The 22,750-nt window shown below is 41.8% G+C and overlaps 2 protein-coding genes across 13 annotated transcripts in view; one reads left to right on the forward strand and one right to left on the reverse strand.

Moving 5' to 3' along the window:
- Positions 1-6,267: 6,267 nt before the first annotated feature.
- The window catches only part of KIF1B (kinesin family member 1B), a 147,617-nt gene continuing 131,134 nt past the window's right edge, over positions 6,268-22,750 (forward strand). For 6 of the 12 annotated variants that reach the window (XM_036841740.1, XM_036841749.1, XM_036841759.1 and 3 more), the window contains exons 1-2: positions 6,269-6,552; positions 21,318-21,498. In XM_036841740.1, coding sequence (XP_036697635.1) covers positions 21,393-21,498 — 106 coding nt within the window. In that variant the 5' untranslated portion in view covers positions 6,269-6,552; positions 21,318-21,392. Of the gene's footprint in view, positions 6,553-21,317; positions 21,499-22,750 lie in introns of all 12 variants that reach the window. The other 6 variants (XM_036841796.1, XM_036841803.1, XM_036841787.1 and 3 more) reach the window with 2 other exon arrangements.
- LOC118889763 (small nuclear ribonucleoprotein G-like) lies at positions 14,247-14,504 on the reverse strand. Its single transcript, XM_036841865.1, has one exon. It carries the CDS (start codon positions 14,502-14,504, stop codon positions 14,274-14,276), a length of 231 nt encoding a protein of 76 aa, XP_036697760.1. The 3' UTR covers positions 14,247-14,273.

The raw sequence follows: 22,750 nt of genomic DNA on the forward strand, positions 1-22,750 counted from the left end.
TTTTGCCACACCGTGTGGCCTGCGGGATCTTAGTTCCCCAACCAGGGATCGAACCCGTGCCCCCTGCAGTGGAAACGTGGGGACCTAACCACTGGACCCCCTCCCAGGGAATTCCCCATGCGGCAGCCTTGAATGAATACAGACTCTGAGTCAGGAAGCCCAGCTGTTTGGCCAAGACGTGGTGGCCTTTTACATAGCAGGCTGTGAGACCAGCGCATCTTAAAACCAGGTCAGAGAGAGGATTATGGCTCATGGTCTCCTGCGCACTCAGCCCTTCATGCTTCGTCCAGCTGCCACTGGTCAGTCCCTCTGATCCAGCTGCTGACCCAGACTGCAGAGGATTACTGGTGGGATCAGAGCTGGGATGCCTTAGGACAAATATCGTTTTTATTTTTTATTTATTTATTTTAAAAAAAATTTATTATTTATTTATTTAATTTATTTTTGGCTGCGTCAGGTCTTAGTTGCAGCACACGGACTCTCTAGTTGAGGCGCGCGAGCTCAGTAGTTGTGGTGCATGGGCTTAGTTGCCCTGCAGCATGTGGAATCCTAGTTCCCTGGTCAGGGATCGAACCCACGTCCCCTGCATTGGAAGGCAGATTCTTTACCACCGGACCACCAGGGAAGTTCCCAAATATCATTTTTAAATGATGAAGCATTTTGTAACAGGCAGTACAGGATAGAGACTAACATAACGATACCCACCCACGTATCCACACCCAACTCTGTCAACATTCCCATCCTCGGATCATTTTTTTTTCCCAAGAAATAAAATATTACAGATGGAGTTGATGCTTCTCGTGTCCTGCTTCCTTTCTTTTCTCTCTCTTGGGATAACCTATATTCTGAATTTGGTGATTATCATTCTCACCCATGTTTTCGACTGTACATGAATGTAGTCCTACATACACTATACATAGGACACTATATAGTATAGTGTTCTTCTGCATGTTTTCAAACTTTATATATAAATGACATTATACGGCACACATAAATTTTTTTTTTTTTTTTTTACTCAGCTTCATGTTTTTGAGATAAGCCATTGTGCTGGGTATTTACCAATTGTTTCTCAGCCCTGTACCCACCCTTCTGTAGTCTGTATTTCTCAGGCTCCTTTGCCAGTTGGTTTCCCTTTGGGTTCTGCCAAGTAAGAGGTATTGAGATGAGAGAAGTCATGGTTTTTCTTTCATTTTTGCTCCTTCCTTTCTTCTGGTGCTTTCTCCTGATGCAGCGGCCGTTCCTCTTCATCCCCAGCTCCAGTCCTGGCCCCTCCTCGAGTCTCCTAGCTTCGGTGACACCCCCTCCTCCTTTTTGTTCTCCCAATGCTCATGGGTGTAGCACCTTCTTACAGTTTCTAGTCTCTGAGTTATAATCCCGTCTCCTTTTTTTTTCTCTTTGAGCCTGGGAGCATCGGGATAACCATTTCACCTATTAAATCTGCTGTGTTTGTAACAACTATCATGGTTCCTGTTTCCTGACTGGGCCCTGACTGCTAAAGGTGTGTTGTTAAATGTAGCTCTTGGGAGTTCCCTGGAGGTCCAGTGGTTAGGACTCAGCACTTTCACTGCTGGGGCCCCGGGTTCAATCCCTGGTCAGGGAACTAAGATCCTGCAAGCCACGAGGCACAGCAAAAAAAAAAAAAAAAAAGGTAGCTCTGGATCATTCTTTTTTTTCGGATCATTCTTTTTACTGCCATGTAGTATTCTATTATATGACTATATCACAATTTATTCATCCATTCTCCTGCTGATGGACATTTCCATTTTTCCCTATTACAAACAATATTGCAAACACCATTCTTGTATCTGTTTCCTTATCTACCTATGCAAGAGTTTCTCTAGGGTATATACTGGAGGAGGAATTGCTGGGTTAGAGGGCTATGCTCATCTTCTATTTGCCTGGTTGTTAACAATGTCGGGCCATTTCACTCCCTGACATCACTTGGTGTTGTTACGCTTTTCATTTCTGGCAATTAGATGGATGTGGTATGCTATCTCATTTCCAGTGAGTTAGGTGTCTTTTCATACCTTCCTCTGTGAATTCTCTTTTCTTTCTTTCTTCTTTTTTTTTTGCGGCCGATCTTAGTTCCCTGACCAGGTACTGAACCTCAGCCCTTGGTAGTGAAAGCACTGAGTCCTAACCACTGGACTGCCAGGGAATTCCCCTCTGTGAATTTTCTACTCGTAACCTTTTGCACATTTTTTTTCTGCTAGGTTGTTTATATTTTCATACTGATTTGTATTATTGTAAATTGATTGAATTTCTTTATATATTCTGAATGCTTCATTGGTGAAATGTGTTGCAAATGTATTTTTCCAATCTATGGTTTGTTGTTTGCTTTGTTTTACGATATCTTTTGTTATATAGAAGTGTTTTCTAAAAATTATAGTCAAATTCATCAGTCCTTTGTGATTAATACTTTTTTCTCTTTTTATCTCAAGGTCATAAAAATATTTTATATTTCCTACTAAACCATTTACAGTTTTGCTTTTCTTTTTTTTAATTAATTTATTTTATTTTATTTATTTTATTTTTGGCTGCGTTGGGTCTTCGTTGCTGTGCGCGGGCTTTCTCTAGTTGCGGCGAGCGGACGCTACTGTTCGTTGCGGTGCGTGAGCTTCTCATTGTGGCGGCTTCTCTTTGTTGCAGAGCATGGGCTCTAGACGCATGGACTTCAGTAGTTGTGGCACATGGGCTCAGTAGTTGTGGCTTGTGGGCTCTAGAGCGCAGGCTCAGTAGTTGTGGAGCCCAGGCTTAGGTGCTCCACGGCATGTGGGATCTTCCCGGACCAGGGCTCGAACCCGTGTCCCCTGCATTGGCAGGCGGATTCTTAACCACTGCGCCACCAGGGAAGCCCAGTTTTGTTTTTCTGATTTAGGCTTTCAGTCCACCTGAAATTTATTTTTTGTATGGTGTGATGTAAGGATCACATTTTTTACCATATAGTTAAGCAATTATTCCACATCAGTTATTATCATTTATAGTTTATCATTTCTCCATTGATTTGTAATGCCAATGCTGTCATATGTTATATTCCCATATGCACGTGGGCTGTTTCTAGACTCTATTCTGTTCCATTTCTGTATTTGTATATTCTTGTGCCAATGCAACAGAATTCTAATTAGTATGATGTTACAGAAAATCTTACTAACTTATGGGCAAATCCCCACACCTCATTCTTCAAAATTGCCATGGATATTCTTGGATTTGTTCTAGCATATGATTTTTTCAAAATGGACATGGAATAGATTTACCATTTGAATTTTACCATCACCTTGTCAAATTCCATGAAAAATCCTGTTGAAATACTCACTGAAATTATAGGACTTCCCTGATGGTCCAGTGGTTAAGAATCCACCTGCCAATGCAAGGGGCACAGGTTCGATCCCTGGTCTGGGAAGATCCCACATGCCACGGGGCAGCTAAACCCATGCACCCCAACTACTGAGCCTGCGCTCTAGAGCCCATGAGCCACAACTAGTGAGCCCGTGTGCTGCAACTACTGAAGCCCACGTGCCTAGAGCCCGTGCTCCACAACAAGAGAAGCCACCACAATGAGAAGCCCGTGCACCGCAACGAAGAGTAGTCCCCGCTTGCCACGACTAGACAAAGCCTGCATGCAGCAAGAAGACCCAACGCAGCCAAAAAAAAGGAAAAAAAAAAAAAAAAGAAATTACATTGAGTTTATAGACTAACTTGGAAAGAAGTGACATCTTTATAATATTTTCTCCCTGCCCCCAAATAAAGAATACAGTACCTCTATTTATTTAGGTCTTCTTTAATGTGTTTCAACAATACAGTTGTATAACTTCTTTCCATATGGGTCTTGTTCATCTTTTGTCAACTTATCCTTAAACATTTAATAGTTTTATTGCTATTTTTAACAGAATCTCTTTATATCACGTCTTCTAGTTGGCTATTCCTAACGAAAAGGAGCACTTTGGATTTTTGTATATTGATCTTGTATCCAGAAACCTTATTAGTTGTGGTAGCATGGCTGTGTGCATCACATTAATAAATCTTTTGGTGTTCTTTCCTTGTATCCTAGGGATAACTCTACTGGGCCATGGCTAAGTTCAATTTCCTAGTACTTTCTGACTTTAGAGAGGTGCCTTTGTACAAAATCTGTAATCTGAGAAACTGAAGGGCTCTGCAGAGTGACTTCATCTGTCAGAGGGGCAAAATGCTTATGCAGACCAGGCTATTTTCATCTTGAAACCTAGAACAGTCTAATCTGCCTCTATTGACCCTTCTCTGTGTGCTTTTGCTTAATTTGTCTAGGGCTGATTACCACCACATTCCCTTCACTGTTTTAGATTCTTTTTAATTTAAGCTCCATTGAGAGCTCAAACAATATTAACTACCATCCAGGTTTTTGTAACTCTCCATGGTGCTTATCAGAGTACTTATGCAAAGAGCTCTTTATTTAAGGAAAAAGTTGGTTTCTACTGATGAATTGATGAGCTTCTGTTTATTAACTCATTGTAAGCTCATTTTTGTGTTGGCCTTTAGGAAGCTAGGAGCTGGGTTTTGTGCTCAGTGGTGGCACATTCCCTTGACTGTTTTGTTTTGTTTTTTTTAAAATAAATTTATTTATTTTATTTTTGGCTGCGTTGGGTCTTTGTTGCTGTGTGCGGGCTCTCTCTAGTAGCGGTGAGCGGCGGCTACTCTTCATTGCGGTGGCTTCTCTTGTTGTGGAGCTCGGGCTCTAGGCGCGCGGGCTTCAGTAGTTGTGGCTCACGGGCTCTAGAGCGCAGGCTCAGTAGTTGTGGCGCACGGGTTTAGTTGCTCCGCGGCATGTGCGGATCTTCCTGGACCAGGAGTCGAACCTGTGTCCCCTGCATTGGCAGGCAGATTCTTAACCACTGCGCCACCAGGGAAGCCCTTGACTCTCGTTTTTAATATTATTTTCTCTTTCTATGTGTTCCCCTTATTCAGACAGTGCCCCCACCATAGAGACTTTTATTATTTAAAAAAATTATTAACTTGACTCCTACTTTAACGCTATATAGTTTTATTGTTTGTACGCTTCAGTGTAAGCTATGTCAAATCCTTTTGTGGATAGGTGAAGTTTAAATTCTAAATGAAATGAGAAATGTTCAATAGATGTTGACTGGATGGCGAGCATGAGGACTTTAGCGGGGGTGGAAATCTTCCAAAATTATTAGTGTAGAAACTTAATTTTGATGTTTTAGCGTCTATGCTTATAAAGAAGGCTTTTTAAATCCAATATTGTATTGAATTCAGGGGGAAAAATCCGATTTTACTTTAAATTTCTGCTAGTAAATCAAAAAGCATTTCACAACCTTATGAAATAGTGATGCTTGGCATGATAATTTCACATATTACCGCTGAATTAATATTTTGTTAAGTACTGAATTGTACATCTCATGAACAGTTGTGGGCTTTTTCTTTTGAGCTGAATCTAAACCTAACTTTTAAAAATCGCTACCAGAGCTCTTGTGTTCTCCGGGTTTCTGAATTCCATTAACCCTCCTTCAAGGGCATCTCCCAGATGGGAGCTCGGTCGGTTAACTCGGGGCGATACAAAGCATTTTGTTCTTTTACTCGCGGCCCTTACTCGGTCTCCCAAGGAGACAAGTTGAATGCCCACTAAGTCATGCTTTTCCATTACTCATTCGGCCTTTTCTCCCAAGGTGGCGTGTGGGAGGTGTTGTGATCGGGCTCGATAAGAATAGGCCGGGGGGCTTTCTGCGGGATCATACACTCATCCCTTTGCGTGTTTCAGCTCCGACTGCGCCGCGTTCGGCTTCAACGCGTGAGATGTTTTCCAAACGGACAATGACTCCACACTCGGCCGCCTCCCACAATCGTCTCTGCTCCTCTGGCCCCTACAGTCCCGCCCCGCCCCACTTAGGCTTGCTTTGTCCCCTTACAAGGCGGATGATCGGGTTAGCCCGGCGCGCCTGCTGCCGACTTACGCCCTTCGGGGGTCAACCTGGAGGGGACTCCGGGCACAGCCTTCGCCCACGCCGCACCCCCGCACCCGCTCCGGCTTCTGAGCCACCAGGGGGCGCCCCGCCGTCTCCGCCTCTCCTCGCCGCATCCCTTCTCCGGCTTCCCCTGCGATTGGCCGGCCACCCCGAGCTCTGCAACCCGATTGGCCGCTGCCCGCGTCAGTCGCGGGCGCAAGGGCGGGCGGAGGTGACGCGCGGCGGCCGGGCTCCGGGCGGTGTCCGGCGCCGGCGGCTGCAGGCGGAGCTTCGCGAGGACCGACGCGGGGTAGTCAGACGGCGGCGGTGTTGGGAGGTGCCAGCGTGAGGCCGAGCCGCTCCCCGACCGCCGAAGCCGCCACCGCCGGCCCTTCGCCGCGCCCCGGTCTCTCGCGCTCCCGCCCTCCGCCCGCCGCGGCTCTCGGTGCGGGGCTGGCCCGATGCGTGATGGGGCTGCCGAGCGGCGCCCTGCGGCTCTCGGCGGCCGCTGCTCGCGCTGAGGAGCGTCGGTGCCGGGCTCCCCGCGCCGCCGCGCGCCGCGGCGCTTGCTGATCTGGCCGGCCTGCCCGCCCATCCGTCTGTCCGCAGCGCGGCTGAGGTAAGGCGGGGGGCGGGGAGGGAGGCGGGGGGCGCTTCGCCGCCGGCCTGAGGAGGGGGCCGCCCGGGGGGAGGGGCGGCCGGGGCAGGGGCCGGCGGGGTCCGAGCGGGGGAAGCTCCGAGCCGGGCCGGAGCCGCGAGTACTGAGGGCGCTGCCCCACCGGGGCAACGGGTGGGGTGGGGCGGGGCGGGGTTGTGGAGCCTCGGCCTCGGGGGTGGGGGACCGTCCCCGCGAGCCCCGGGCTTGGGTCCAGCGGCCTGCCGGGTCCCCCGCAGCGCCCCGCACCAGCCCTCCGCTCCCCCTGAGCCGCCAGGCTCCGGCCGTGCCCAGAGGTCAGCCGAGCCGCCGCTGTCGGCCCGTTCGCCGGGCTCTCTGCGCATATTGCGGCTCTGCTCCGTCTTGAAGCTACCCTGTCTTATTTCCCCCATCCCCTCTCCCCCGTTTTGGTTGGCATCGGGGCTTCGGCTAGGAATGTGGTTGAGCCCTTTTGCCAGATGAAGGCAGGAGCGGGCATCGCGTGGGAGGGGGGAGCCGATGGCGCAAGGACTGGAGAGGAGGGGCGCGGTGGGAAGGGAGGGGGCTTGTTGGATGCTGGCCAGCCGTGGGGAGGCTGGTGTGGTCTCGGCGATCGGCAGCCCGGGATTACTCTAGCAGCCATATTGGGAGGATGATCTGACAAATCCTTTAGGAGCCAGGTCCGGTTGCTGGAAGGCACCGAGTGACAGCCCTGGCAGCTTTCAGGGTGACGGGCCGCACCACAGCCAAACTGGGGGGGTTGGGAGGTTGCTCCAGCGAGCCAGTCATTGTTCGTGCCACACAAAACATTACGGGCCCTAAAACCAGAATGGAACTCCAAAATCACTTTTTCTCCTTGGTGAATTGTTAATTGAGCTTCCAGGGCAGAGTGCCTTCAAGATTCCATTCTTGTTGGGGTGAAATGATGGGTTTCTGTGTTCGTCTTCTATGGCCAGGGCTATGGACACAGAAGGGATGGCGATGCCTGACTTGTACAGAGGCAGATCTGAGGATTGCTAAGGCCAATTTATCAGGATGGAGGCCTGGAATTAGTATGTTGCGTCGGGTGGATAGATGTTCAGAGTAGCTCAGTATGCAGAGGTGAAGTAAACTGGAATATTCTGATGATGGTAGAGGCTTGCAGCAGTATTTCTGAGGCCGCAGGTTGTCATCTTTGTGGAATCTCGAGGTAGCTGAAATTAGATAGTCAACAGATCCCTTGCTCACATATCTCTTACTGTTCTAGGCAGCTGTTCTGCTGATACTGAACGTGTTTTGTGTCTTTGATGGGTCTGTCTGAGCCCCATGAAAGTATGGTGATTGGATTTGAATAGCTCTTAAGAGGTGATATCGTGGTGGATATTTTATATAAAGGCTGGCATTTTGTCAGCTTAGCTTAGTCATAATAAAATCTTGTGTTCTCTAAGAAACGAGGTGATGCTCCCTAATTAACTTGGTATAGCTGTTGGATTATGAGGCAAGTGAAATTGGTAATGTACAGTTTAAGGATGGAATATGAAGATTGCACACATGTTGGCGTTGTAAAAAAGATCTGGATATGATCAATAAGTATTCAGTGTGAGCCTATAAATCTGTCTTTTCCTACATCCTAGATGTGGAAAAGTCCTGGAGAGTGGCATGCCCGCCTTCTTTGTGCCCTTCGCTTTCATTCAAACTCCATTTCTTAATGAATAAATTCCTGTAACTAAAGTTGAACTACTTAAACATTTTCAGATAAGGTTTTCTAAGAAAAGTCTTAACACTTTATTTTCTATTTTATCAGTAAGCCTTCCTTTTAAAACTTGGTTGAATCAAACATGGCTTCAACAGAAATTAGTGTTTTTTGCATTATGTTAACATGCGAGAAATACAGAATGTCTGTTTTTAAATTCCATGCCCCAATTAAGAAATATTTCTAAGATTTAAATTTTGACATTGACTTTATTAGTAAAAAAGACCTGAAGAATTGTGGTTAAACATAATTTCAGCATTTGGTAAAATCAGACCTGATTGTGAGTCTGACTTGGAGGCAAGATTTTGTGAGTCTGTGCAGCTCTGCTCTGATGAATGTTTTTCCAAAGTTTATCCAGTTAAGTATAGCTTCTAAGCAAACTTTCCTTTTCAAGACCAGATATGAATGCAGTTTTCCTTTTTTCTTTTGTTTCTCTTTCCCACTTTGAATTTGTGCAGGGAATAAACTGCCAAGAAGAGTGCCAACAGAGTCTCTCCAAGGCCAAAGCTTTCTAGCTCACATCCCGCTTTGGTCTTGTCCTGGGTACAAAGTAAAGGACGACAAAGGGCCCCTGCCTTGTTTGTAAACCCCCTTCCCAGGCTGCTGATCACAGCAGGTCTTTTCCAGGAGTAAGCATACCCCTTTGGTCTTGTAAACTGATGTGATATAATTTCACAAGGCTCTGAAGGGAAAGGTATAGCATATCTACTTCATGTAGTTCTCTTTAAAAGATGGCCTTGTTGGAACAGATACTGGTGAATTTCTGGAGTTCATAAAAGAGTGTGAATAAATACACATTTAGAACTTTTTTTTCGTGCAGCTTCTCAGTAGAAAATAAATGAAACAGATGTGACTGTAATAGCAAAAACCTTCCAAGGGTGCTTTGGACTTCTGAGTTGGACTTTTCGATTAATGGCCCAGTAATTCTTTTATGCTCACTTCTAGGACATTCATTACCAGTTAATTAAGAGTGTGTGTAGAGATTTAGTTCTTTACTCTCAAGGAAGTTTCACTTTACCATATGCCTGTGGATATGGTAAGATCAAGTTAACTCCAACTCCTTTCTGTTTTAGTACAGTTTAGTGTATTGCTGCCCTTGCCATGGTGGTTTCCATGATTTTCAGTCAGAGCCTCTTCCCTCTCTGTATTGCCATATAATACTTAGCTATCTAATACTCGATTGGTACTTTTGTTATCGTTTTGTAGTGGTTTGTATATATGTTTTAAGTCACAAGATTGTAAATGTCTGATAGATTTTAGAATTTTTTTACATATGATATCACATTTTTTACGCCAAAGTGTGTCATTCAACTACACCATCACCTACCATTGCTCTGTTTGATGACTTGGCTTACTTCTCCCTTCCATCCGAATTTCTGACATCATCCTGACAGATATCCGTGACTGTATAAACAACAACCACAACAAGAATAATGATAAAATAGCTTACTCATATTGAGCTCTTTCTATGTGCCAGGCTCTTTTCTAACCACTTTACATTTACTCACTAACTTAATCTTTATAACAACCATATAAAATAGATACAATTATCCCCATTTTACAGATGAAGAAACTGAGACAGAGGCTAAGTGACTTCCCCAGGGTCACTAGAAGTAGTAAGTGACCACTATGCTGATCTTCCTTTATAACTACTCTTAACTTTAAAATTCCTTGACTTCAGCTCAAGCAAACGTTGGCTTCATTCTGTTCCAGTAACTCAGTATTGTGACCATATCTTCTGACATGTCATCACCTTCAGATCTTCAACTATGATAATTTACAGCTCTCACTTTAGTAGTCTCGCTGTGTGTTCTCCCACCTCAAGTCTTTGGTCCATTGGCCCCTTTCAGATTTTGCTTCTTTGTCTTCCTTTTCTCCACTGTGATCTCCGGGTGCATTGCCTCAGCCATTTTCTTACTAGCACTTGAAGTTTTTAATTCTTCTTTATTGTTCTGCAAGACCCACCGTGCCGATGCCAGCCTTGCATCATTCCTATCATCCGTAGCCTCTCTTTTTTACCCTGTGTCTTGGAGAAACCTCACACAATGCTGGGGATTGGTGCCACAGTTGATGTGTAGTCTTAGGTTTCCCCTGAGTCTGTCTTTGGTGTCTGTCAAAGCATTTCTGCTCAGTTCCCTCCCCCGTTCACCACACTGGCTTTTCAAAAATCTTGACCGTTTTAGTTAGGCCTCCCCACTGCCCCATATTTGGCATAAACCTTACCTATAACCTCATAGGAAAGAAAAGGCGTGAATTCCCCCACTTCCCCTTCCTTTGCTTACAAACTTCTCTGCCTTTTTTTTTTCTTTTTTTTTTAAACATCTTTATTGGAGTATAATTGCTTTACAATGTTGTATTAGTTTCTGCTGTATAACAAAGTGAATCAGCTATACATATACATATATCCCCATATCCCCTCCCTCTTGTGTCTCCCCCCCATCCTCCCTACCCCACCCCTCTAGGTGGTCACAAAGCCCCGAGCTGATCTCCCCGTGCCCATAAATCTTTATAGCCTTCTGACATTGAATGAATTGATAGGTTTGATCTTATTTTCTCTTCTCTGAAGTTAAAAGCAAGTCCTCATTTGATTTTATTTTTCTGAGGAAATACATTCCTTGGATACAGCAACTCTGAATACCAACCACAGCAGTACCTGCTTTGACAATCTTGCCTGCTGTGTTAGCATGAAATAATTATGCAGGAGCCTGAACAGCCTCATTTGCTTTATCACATAATCATGTACCAAGCAGGCATCTTTTCTGAGAAAATACTGAAAACTTCTGGTGCCTTCCTTCCTACCATAATTAGAAAACAATTCAAACTACCCTCGCTCTCCATAGTGAGGTCCTTGGCTCTGCTGTCCCCCACCCCACGCCAAACGCTCACATTCTGCCTTCTTTCTTACCCTCTTTCCTCCAGTCTCAGGGGAGAGGTTACTCTCTCTGACTTCAGCTAACTCCTTGGCTTGTGTTTTGTATATCACTGCCTTTTCTAATCTTTGGGGACTTGCTGTGTTGGCTACTTTTCTTTCCCTCTTTCGCTGTTTCCCCCCACACAGTTCCTTGAACACAGGAGGCACAGTCCCACAATAGGGCCTTTGCTCTGACTCTTTCTTCCACTTGGAACACTCTTTGCCTGAAATCTGCTTGGCTAATTCCTTTACCTCCTTCAGGTCTTTGCTTAAACCTCACTACCTCAACAGGCCTATTTTGACCTCATTTATGCACCTGCATGGCACCCCTTCCAACCACACTCCTGAGCCCCCTGACTTTGCTGTACTTTTCCTCCTTCATAACACTTATAATCACTGAACATTCTGTGTAATAACTTAAGTTATTATTTTAATGTCCCCTCTCCCCTACTAGAAGGAAAACTCCTCCATGGCAAGGATGTTTATCTGTTTTGTTCACTGATTTATCCCAGACTCCTGGAACTGCCTGTCACATTGTAGGCACCTCATAAATAGCTGCGGAATAAAGGATAGAAACATCCAAGTCTTTCGTATTAATAAAATGGGGTGGGGAGGAGAAAAATTCCTCCTTCATTGCTGTTCCCTCCTGGCTGTCTCTCCTGTCCTCCCAGCCAGCTTCTGGAAACAGTGAGGATACTTGCATTTCCAATTCCTTGCCTCCTAATTACTCCCCAGCCCACCACAGACTGGCTGCCGTGATTCCCCACTTCACCAGCACTGCTCATGCTCTGGTTTCCAGCCCTTTGTTGCTGACACCGGGGGCCACGCCTCACGCCTGTGCTGTATTGAAAGTGTTGCTCACTTCACTCCCTCCTTTGTCTGCTTCTGTTTTGTGGGGCTGGTTGCAGTCTCCTGGGCCTCGTGCTTTTCTGGCCACTCACATGGCTGTCATTCATTCAACACAAATTTTTGTATAACTTTTAAAGGCTTACTTTATTTGTTTTTAAGAACTCGAATTTTGACTACATAACATATTTTCAATGTTAAAATAAATAGCAGATTAGGCTATTACAGGAAAGTTTTATTTAGTTATAATTTATATCACTTACTGCTTTTAAAAAGGTTTTGAGCAGCTTACCACAATACTATATATACAGTGACACTGGTAAATATGGAGAAGAAACAAAAATCTATGTGACAGGAGGAAAAAGTAAATATACAAATTACAACAATTTGTATATGTGTAAGTTTGTATAGTGCGGTTATTGTAACTTAGTTTTGAAACTTTTGAAAGTCAAGATAAAAAGGGAAAGAGAAATTATACACTTTTCATTCTGGTAAAAGAAAGCTATTGATTTGTCAAGAGGAACTTTTTTTCTGGTAATGAATTCTAAAGAAATTCTAAGAGAAAAGTGTTATAGACATCCTGATAGATATACGTACTAAGTGTTTTCAGCAGGTCTTTAAGTAAAAGGAAGGAATGTTCTTCAAAGACCTACTTAAAAAAAGTAATCCACCTGCTTTCTGTTCTGAGAATACAACATTAAAATATAACTTAAGTCTTTTCTATGAAGGATATGACTAACGTGGTTCAGGTATATAACTTTATGTAAAGATAAGTCTGAGTATCCCAGCAGAAAACTCATTATTTAATAACCCTGGTGAGAACCTGGAATACTTGTATTCTGTGTTGTCATCTCAATGAAAACATACCTGTTAAACTTTGGGTACTGCTTTATCATGTGGCAAGATTGACACATTGTTGACACATGGAAAAGTCTGACCTGCGTTCTTGCCCAGCTAGTGAGCTACCTACCAGGCAGGTAGGTGCGGTCACAGGCAGATTTCAGAAAGAAAGAACCTTGCCTCATACCAAATTTGAATTAACCTCTGACTGAAACTTCCATTTCTACATCATAGCCGAGCTGAGTTCATTTTAACCTGGACAGTTCCAGGAGTAGCTGTTGTCATCCACTTTGACAATAGAAGAGCTTCAGTGGAATATGGGGATTTGAGTGGCAGAGCTCCCAGTGGTTCTACTAAAAGAAAATTATAGGATGTGGCTTCAGATATTAAAATGAATTGGCTTACTAGATAGAGCTTAGTATTAACCATCCAAACAGTGAAAGATAAGAAAACAATGGAAAACTTTAGAGTAGTTTATTTTAAGCCTTAGGCCATAGGAGCTGTTGTTTCTGGATGTACTTCTTCGTTTATGAGAATAAAATCATGTCACCAGTAAAAAGGAAGGTTCTTGATTTCTTAATTGCAGTGACAGGAAGACATGTGTCTAATAAATCTAAAAATTGTTTCAGGTTATTTTCTATAGTGGTTAAAACAGTTGGGGAGCCTGACTGAGCTAGTGTAATCTCATTTGAGATTGAAAATCTGATCTGTCAGGAAACTTCCTGTGCAGTCTGATTCTTGGCATTGGGTTAGAATGCAGAAAGAGGTTTTTCTAACGTGATCCATTTTGAGCTTTCACAGCTTGGCTCATGGCTGATTTTTATCCACAGAGTCAAAGACCAAGAATAGACATACATACACACAACAAAATTCATACACACACAAAAATGAATTCTCACATTTTGGGGGCCATTTTGTCAGTATAGCCATGGTCAGTGACACAGAATATTGGATCCTAAAGCCTGCTTGGTCCTCAAGGAGAGTATTAGACCAAGAGATGCAAAACTTTAATAATAACAAGGAAATTTTCACACCCTCTCAAAACGGGCTCATTAGCTACAGATACTTATTTTGGAGTATCCATTTATTCTTTCTTATAATTCATTCTTTTTTTCTTTTTTGGTTGTGCTGCAAGGCTTGTGGGATCTTAGTTCCCTGACCAGGGATTGAACCTGGGCCCTCGGCAGTGAAAGCACCGAGTCCTAACCACTGGACTGCCAGGAATTCCCTAATTCATTCTTTTTTTTTTTTGACTATTACAGAAGTTTAACAAAAAAGTTCAGTAAGAAAATGTACATGACCCAATTTTCATTGTAGTAAAATGTGGAGAGGGGACATATGGAAGCAGTTGATTTCTCTGGTGAAGGCAACCATTGTTCATACTCGTTCCAAGGCTTCTAACATGATGATACTATTTCCTCGTATGACCACCATTCCAATATTGTTCTGTTGCCTACTAGTTGCCATCTCCACACATTCATCTATCACAAGATTCATAAAGGGATCAAATCCCCTCAATATTCCTTGGACATGTCTGCCACCATTTAATTTCAATGATAACTTCTTGTCCATAAATTTCTTCAAGTCTGGAGGGTGAGCTTTGCTCATGATGTCTACTCAACGAGCTCAAAGATGCCTCCAAATGGAATTCGAGTTGTCCCTCACCCCTAATTCATTCTTTAAAATGTAATTCACTAGAAAAGATTATCTTTTAAATAGACTGCTTGTTGATATTGTAAATTTGCGGGGATATAGCAAATTGTGTGAATATTGAATTTGAAAAGACTGAATTTCTTGGTTAAATTCTGTTTTCAGTTGTGACAAACATGTACTGAATAAAGTATCAATGTATGAGAGTTAAGTAAACTACTGAACTGCAACATAGGGCAGAATGAAATAAGTAGAAAAATGAGAAATCAACACAACATGTTTAGGGAGCAAAGAGAAAGAAGGTATGACTTTAGCTTAGAAAGGGGGATGTTAAGGAACACATGATTTAATGCTTCCTGCTTCATGGAGACAGTTGACCTTGTCTTCAAAAGATATGGACTTGTAATAGGTTAGAAGGGAGAGTGAGCTTCCAAACCTCACATGCTTGGTGTAGTAAGAGGTGCTTGGTGGAGAAGGCTTAAAGTTGGGCAGTGAAAACAGACTGGGGAAGGAGGTTGGATTGTGGAGGCCCATGAATTTTTAGGTTGTGTTCTGAGGCCATGGAAACCAACTGAACGCTTTTAAGGAGAGGGAACGACATGCATTGACCTCTGTTTTAGGAATATAACCCTGGCTATTTTCTATAAAAAAGGGATATTGCAAAACCCAACCAACCAAAAATCTAAGATTATTTCATTCTTGTTTTTTCACTTTGCTGAGAAGTCAGTTAGTCTTCTCCTTAGGCTCCTAATAATCCAGAATGCCTCTGAGGGCGAGAGAGAATTGCACAAGGTCAAAGTTAAGCAACTGTGCAAAAATTTAGAAAAATTCAAATGAATTAGATCTAAATGTTTTATTATCCCTTTACTGTTAGTGAAGGCTTCTGGAATTTTTGCTCCATTCCACTTTCCTAATGCTTCTAATCGTATGTCATAAGGAAGGAAAACTGGTCAGAGGAACAGCCTAGAACTGAGGCTGTGTAAGTGATTTAGAGTATGTATGGTTGCCTTTCCTACCTGCCTTTGGCTCTATAAAACTTGGAAAATGTATTGTAATTTTTATTGTTTTCCTATAACTTCTTAAAAATATTCTGTAATTATTGTTTCTCACTGAAATTTAAACTTGATTTCAGATTTATATAATTGGTAATTTTTTAAAAGGATCAGGGAGTTTTGAAACTGTAATTCTTTGATGGACTTCCATTATAAAAGAGATACTCTTTGTAGTTGTAGGGAAGTAACAAAGTAACACTTTCTGTAGTCCACTTAACTGTAGTTTCTTATTACTGTATAAAATTTTAACTCACTTGTGAAGATGGTTGCAGTTTTACCACAGGACAGTTAAATCAGAAAAAAAAAATATGTACTTAGGTTCAGGTTGTTTCGGGAAAGTAGTTTAAAAATGTACATATCCAAAGAAGAATGACTAAAAGCGTGACTAAAAGCATGACTAAAATTCTGTCTTGTCCTCAAGGAACTTAAAATTTACAGCAGAGATAAGAAAAACAGGGCTTCCTTGGTGGCGCAGTGGTTAAGAATCTGCCTGCCAATGCAGGGTACATGGGTTCGAGCCCCGGTCCGGGAAGATCCCACATGCCGCCGAGCAACTAAGCCCGTGTGCCACAACTACTGAGCCTGCGCTCTAGAGCCTGTGAGCCACAACTACTGAGCCCGCGTGCTGCAACTACTGAAGCCCATGCTCCCTACAGCCCGTGCTCCACAACAAGAGAAGCCACCACAATAAGGCCGTGCACCGCAAAGAAGAGTAGCCCCCGCTCGCCACAACTAGAGAAAGGCCGTGCGCAGCAATGAAGACCCAGCACAGCCAAAAACAAGAAAAATAAAATAAATTTATTAAAAAACAAAAAACAAATAACTTATTTTGCCCTAGGTAAGGTCAATGAGTTGAGAAGTATTAAATGGAGAAGCATTTGCATTTGGTTTGCAAGGTGGGGAGAATTATGAAAGCTTTAGAAATAAGTAGCATATGAGAAGGTCCTGGAAGAAAAATTGGATTTTGAGAAGAACAGGAGAGGCGGAAGGGTACAGTAGGTAGAAGGAGCATTGGAGCAAAGGCACAGGGACAGAAAAACATGAGATGCTTTCAGGAAGCCCTCTGGTGGGTGGTTGTTAAGGGAAGTGGATGGAAGGCAGTGTTTTGTGGGCTTGTAAAAATAGGTGGTTTATGTTACAGAACACATTGAATGCCACTGGTGGGGAGTTCAGTCATTGCTTGGTAGACAGTAGAGAAACTGGACAGTGACATGAAGAGACCTGTGTGTTAGGAGTGTGAATCTGGCAGCATTGCATAGTATGGATGGAATAGATGAAAATGGCAGTGTTGTGTAGTATGGTTGGGGTAGGAGGAAGAAAGAGAAAAAGTGGTTAAGATGATTAACAGTCTTGGGTGAGATGTACTGAAGGCATAAAAGGGATGGTATGGCGGTGGTAGAAATGGAGAGAGAGATTTTATAGGTGGAAGCCATGTAATTTGGTAGTTGATTAGATGGATGGAGGAAGCAAGCTTTTTGGCCTGTGTGGGAACAGGAGAATGGTGAGAACATTAAAAGAAATAGAAAAGAGGTGGAAGAGCTGGGGGAGGTGGAGAGATGTTTGGGCTTTGGGTGTGTTAGGTTGAATGGTATGCCGGGAGGCTAGCTGGGTAGAAGAGTGAAACAACTATTGAAAAGTATATGTGTGGAGGACTTTAAATAGTAAAGAGGTTAGTATTTCGGCTCCTAGTACTTTATGTCTAAATAGTACTTTATAATCTAAAGCTCAGCAAGGAGGTTTCAGCCTTTGTTGTCGGTTTGTAAGTTAGTTAGCAGCATTCAACATTTTGGTAGGCCCTGGATAGAACACAAAAGAAGAAAGTTTTGTTTTTTTAAAATTTACATATCTACAATATTCATTAATTGTCAACATTTAAGTCTCTTTTATTACCACCCCTTCCCCCCAAATCATGCTATTTAATTGAAGAAACTGGGTGACTTGAACTGTAGATTTTTCTGTATTCTGGGTTTGGCTGATTGTATCTTCTAGGTATCATTTATTTATTTATTTATTTATTTTTTTAATAAATTTTTTATTTACTTATTTTTTATTATTATTATTATTATTATTTTTGGCTTTGTTGGGTCTTCGTTTCTATGCGAGGGCTTTCTTTAGTTGCGGCGAGCTGGGGCCACTCTTCATCACGGTGCGCAGGCCTCTCACTGTCATGGCCTTTCGTTGCGGACCACAGGCTCCAGATGCGCAGGCTCAGTAGTTGTGGCTCACGGGCCCAGTTGCTCCGCGGCATGTGGGATCTTCCCAGACCAGGGCTCGAACCCGTGTCCCCTGCATTGGCAGGCAGATTCTCAACCACTGCGCCACCAGGGAAGCCCCTAGGTATCATTTAAATTGTTTCTTTGCTCCCTATATGTCCTATAAACTGAGGCTTGATTCTATCAGTTTTTTTTTTAAGGGGAGTGGGATAATATTTACTAAGTGGTGCCCTGTGTTTCCTACTGCAGCACATCAGGAGGCATAGGCCACCTACGTGTCCCACTTTTAGTGATGTTAAGACTGATGATCATTTGGTTCAGATTTTGTCAGCCTAATTCATACAATATAATGTTCCCATATCAACCAACCTTTCGTTTAAGGCTTTTTTAGTAGGTAGTGATGATGCAGAGAACCTTTATGTTAGTAGGGTTGGGAAATGGTGACATTCTAATTCTGTCATTTCTTCTGCATTTATTAGTCAGACTTTTTCTCTAAAGAAGAACTTGCCCTCGTTGTCTATTTGACTGTCCTGCAATATAGCTTATACAGGATACACAGACTGGACGCATGCTCCATTCTTTTGTTTTATTTGCCAGTTTTCAGAATAATGAGGTTTTTGAAAGTATCGTTATGAACTCATGAATTTATATATTTAATGTTTTTCAGTCCACATGCAGTGTGTTTGTATGTATTTTTACGCTCCAATTATCCCATCTTTGTCCAGTGGGAGTTCCTTTAAGTTGGCACTTGTGTCTTTTTGCCATGACCCCATTCGTCTTTGATTTCTTGCTTGTGGTCATACTAAGATGTCCCCGAATCATCTCGAAATTTCTTGCCCAGACTTGGAATTAGCCACTTTTTTCAAGGAACCCAAGTTCAAAGAGATTTTTGAAGGAATAGGATATTCACTTTGGGAAGCTATTGAAGAACGTACAAGCTAGAATATAGCCATGTAAAATGATAGCAGTGCTCTCACAATGTGTTTGGGAGTGTAAGTGCCGTAGGAAATACCAGTGATTCCTGGAATGTTTGGGTGGTCATTTGGAAGAGTTAAGACTGGAGCTGGGCCATCAAGTAGAGGAGAAAACGAAGATTCATAGATCTGTTGTAGGGGGGAAATTGTTAGAAGGTGTGAAAGAACGTGTGTGGAATAGTAAAGGAGCTTGACTAGAATACAGAGTACCTTGACTGATCTTGTAAGTGTTGGGGAGTAAGAAAAGATTCTTGGGTTTGGAAGTGAAATTGAAAGTCATGCTTTAGGGGGCTTCCCTGGTGGTCCAGTGATTTATAAGACTCCGAGCTTCCAATGTAGGGGGCGCAGGTTCAATCCCTGGTCTGGGAACTAGGATCCTACATGCCGCGTGGCGCGGCCAAAATAAATAAGTAAAAAAAAAGATGTAGTCTTTAAAAAAAAAAGTCATGCTTTAGAAAGGTTAATATTGCAGTAGGGTTAAGCAGTTGAGTAGAGTTCTCAGCTGGAGGTTTACAACATAATCTTTAGAAAATGAACAAAACAAAACAACCCATACCTGGACCCTATCTCAAAACGGGGAGTCTAGGCTCATTTGCTTTTCAAAAGACCCCTGTGTGATTGTTTTGTGCAAATCCTGCCCCTCTCCCCCCATTTAAGGACTATTGGATTAAATCTAAAAGCTCAAAGATTAGTTTCTTTATTGCAAGTACGCTAGGCATGAGGTAGTAAGGACATGGATTAAGGTTAGGGCAATGGGAATGAGAGGAAGGAAGGGATAGAAGAATGGAAATTTATGTTTTAAAAGTTTTCATATGGTATTTCATTAATAATGTTAGCACTAATGAAAGGATTCAAAGAGAGGGAAGTAAAGATGACTCCAAGATTTATGGTATGGGTCCAGATAGAAATGGGAAGACTGGCAGAGATTGCTCGTTTGGGGGAGAAGATAATGGGACATACTGAGTGTTGAGATGATGGCTGTGTATTAAAGTGGACTCTGGGGGGTTGAAATGTGTTGTGTGTCTTGCTTTTTGTGAATGTTTCATTCACTCTCTTTTGACAAAGTATTCAACTAGTGACTATAGGTCATGCTGTATCGATTGGAAGGGTTAATAACACTAAGCTTTCATTTAATAAATGTGATTAAAATAAATGATGTATTAAAAAAAGAACCATCTGTTTATTGTAAAATAAAATGTGAAACAGACTGGAAAAAACATTGCAGCAAATATAAAAAGATTAATATCAATAAATATTGTAATCATTTGAAACACAAACAAAAAAAGTCAGTAAACCAGGTAGAGGACTTGAACAGATAATTCTCACAGTTGGGAAATATAATTCATTAATTCAATCCTTCAGCAAACATGTAGTGAGCTCTTTCATCAGATATTGTTTTAGGTGCTGGCAAACAAGGTCTCTGAGCATTCTGGTGGTGGTGTGAGAGACAGACAATAGACATGGTCCAAAAACCAAGAATTTCAAATAGTGATAGTGCTGTTAGAAAATAAGATAGGGTATTTATTTTTGCCTTTTCCTGTGGAAAGTATTAGTAGTTGTTCAGCTGGAGGTTAGCATTCCTAACCTTTACTTAATTATGTGGAAAAAAATTGGTCAGGTTTAAGTTCTGTTGGAGTTCCCTGGTAATTGGACCCATAAGTATTTTTCTTTTTTAGTTTTTTCTTTTGTTCAATTCTTCTTGAAGATGTTTATGTAACAGATAGAGTACAGATTGAGATCTGTTGTTTCTTGTGGAAATTACTTATGTGGGTTCTTTTCACAGAATAGTGTTCGTTTTGTTCTGTTGGGAGGGAAACTATTCCTCTAAAAAATGTTCACATTTTTTCCTGTGGCTTCATTCAAAAGTGAAATATAGTGATTTGATTCTGCCGTGAGTCAGAGGGTAGAACTTGGGTCTCTTGAAACCTTCTCTGCTTATTGTACAGGATGGTTGTAAGGGCCAAATGAGATATATATGAAAGGGTTCATAGAAGTTAAAGGAATCCCAGGATACCTATAGTTAAAGAAGCTAGCTAGAGCTTATCTTTGTCCTTTTGCTGTTTAAATATACATCATGTAACTGGATGTTTCAAACTGAAATTAAGATATAGAAAGTTCAGTGCATTTCTTTAAAGACAAGTAATAAGTTATTTTGCAGATGGCAAGTTACTTGTGTAAGGAACCTTCTTTAACAAATAAACATTTTGGGTTTTTTTCATATATTATTGAAGACTGATCCAGAAAAACAGAGAGCAAGGAAGACGTTTGTTACTTTGCAGTTAAATTTTTTAGTATTAAGTCTAGGGACTTTTTAGGCATGGTAAAGAGATAATGGAAGAGGAAAACAAATTACAGTCTTTAATTTTCTATCTGATCATTTACGGTTGAGAATGTAAGATTTATAGGGAAGAAAAGGGATGAGGTTTTTAGAAATGGAAACAAATAGTACTAAGATAATGGCTCATATGCTCGTTAGCCCATGCTTTCTTTAATTCTGACTATCTTGTATGAATCATTTTTTCTTTTTTAAAGGAAACTTGAACATAATTTCATAAGAAGATTTGATTCTTTATTTCTGGACTGCATATATATAACAAGACCATCAGAATGTCGGGAGCCTCAGTGAAGGTGGCTGTCCGTGTGCGACCCTTCAATTCTCGAGAGACCAGCAAAGAATCCAAGTGCATCATTCAGATGCAGGGCAACTCAACCAGTGAGTTCATGTTGTGTTCTATCAATTCTGTCTCATTCTCCTATCCTTCCCCCTTTTCCTGCTTGCCGTGATCAGAATAAATGAACATTTGGCTATGAACACTTTGAACTTTGCTGTTCTGAATGATCCATTGAATGTTTTCCCCCTGTGATATTTGCTGTAGCATGTTTAAATATGGACTATTTATTTTCTTTACAATTGAGAAGTCCCTAGAGAACTGAACGAATTTAGCTAGTGTTATTAAGTTGAAATCTTAACAGTAGTAAAGGTGTAAGCAGTGATTTTTAGTAAATGATGCTGTGAAATATACCTGTTGAGCCTCCAAGATTACTTTGCTTTCTTGACTTTAAATAGCACTTGAGCTTGCCAAGATGTTCTTCACACTTACTCTGCTTCCTTACAATGATTCTTTGAGTTGAACAACAGATATAGCTAAAACAGATAGTAAACTTGTAAATTATTACTAAAAATTATCAGTCATTGCTTCCTAGCTTGTTTCTCTATATAGTTGCTTAGGTGAAAAATGACTGAAGTTCATTTGAAGCCCCTTCAAAACTGAAGGGGTTTTTGGTACTTGAATTAGTTACTTGATATGGATCTGTAGGCAAACTATTACTTAAAATAGATGTAGGTTCTACTGTTTTAAAACCTATAACTTTGTGATAAAGCCAAATTGTTGTTCTTTCAGACACAGATTAATGTTGAATTGTTGAGGAAACATGCTGATCTCATCTATTTGTGGGCCAGTGTTTTGTGTAGAGGATTCTCCCAGTGGGAAATAAAACTATATATATTTAAGGTCTACAGTGTGGTGCTTTGATATGTTTATACATTATGAAATGATTAGCAAAATCTAATATATCCATCATGTCTCATAGTTACCTTTTATTTTGTGGTAAGAACACTTGAGATCTACTCTCTCAGCAAATTTTACATAGACAATACATCATTATTAACCATAGTCACCATGCTGCACATTAGGTCTCCAGAACTTATAACTGAAAGTTTGTACCCTTTGATCAGTATCTCCTTTTTTCCCCCCACTCCCCAGCCATCATTCTCTGTTACTGTGAGTTCGCCGTTTATTTTTTGATATAGATTCCTCATAAACAACTTTGAACATTCTGTTGCTTACATACTTTTCTGAACTTGCTAAATAGGACTCACAACATTCTATTTCTTAAAAAAAGATTCGAAAGTAGGAGTCTAGGGGCTTCCCTGGTGGCGCAGTGGTTGAGAGTCTGCCTGCCAA

Source organism: Balaenoptera musculus, chromosome 1, assembly GCF_009873245.2.
Source record: "Balaenoptera musculus isolate JJ_BM4_2016_0621 chromosome 1, mBalMus1.pri.v3, whole genome shotgun sequence".
In the NCBI taxonomy this organism is placed as follows: domain Eukaryota; kingdom Metazoa; phylum Chordata; class Mammalia; order Artiodactyla; family Balaenopteridae; genus Balaenoptera; species Balaenoptera musculus.

Bases quoted from the DNA above. Each gene is read 5' to 3' on its own strand.
- LOC118889763 (XM_036841865.1), bottom strand. From the start codon at position 14,504: ATGAGCAAAGCTCACCCTCCAGACTTGAAGAAATTTATGGACAAGAAG.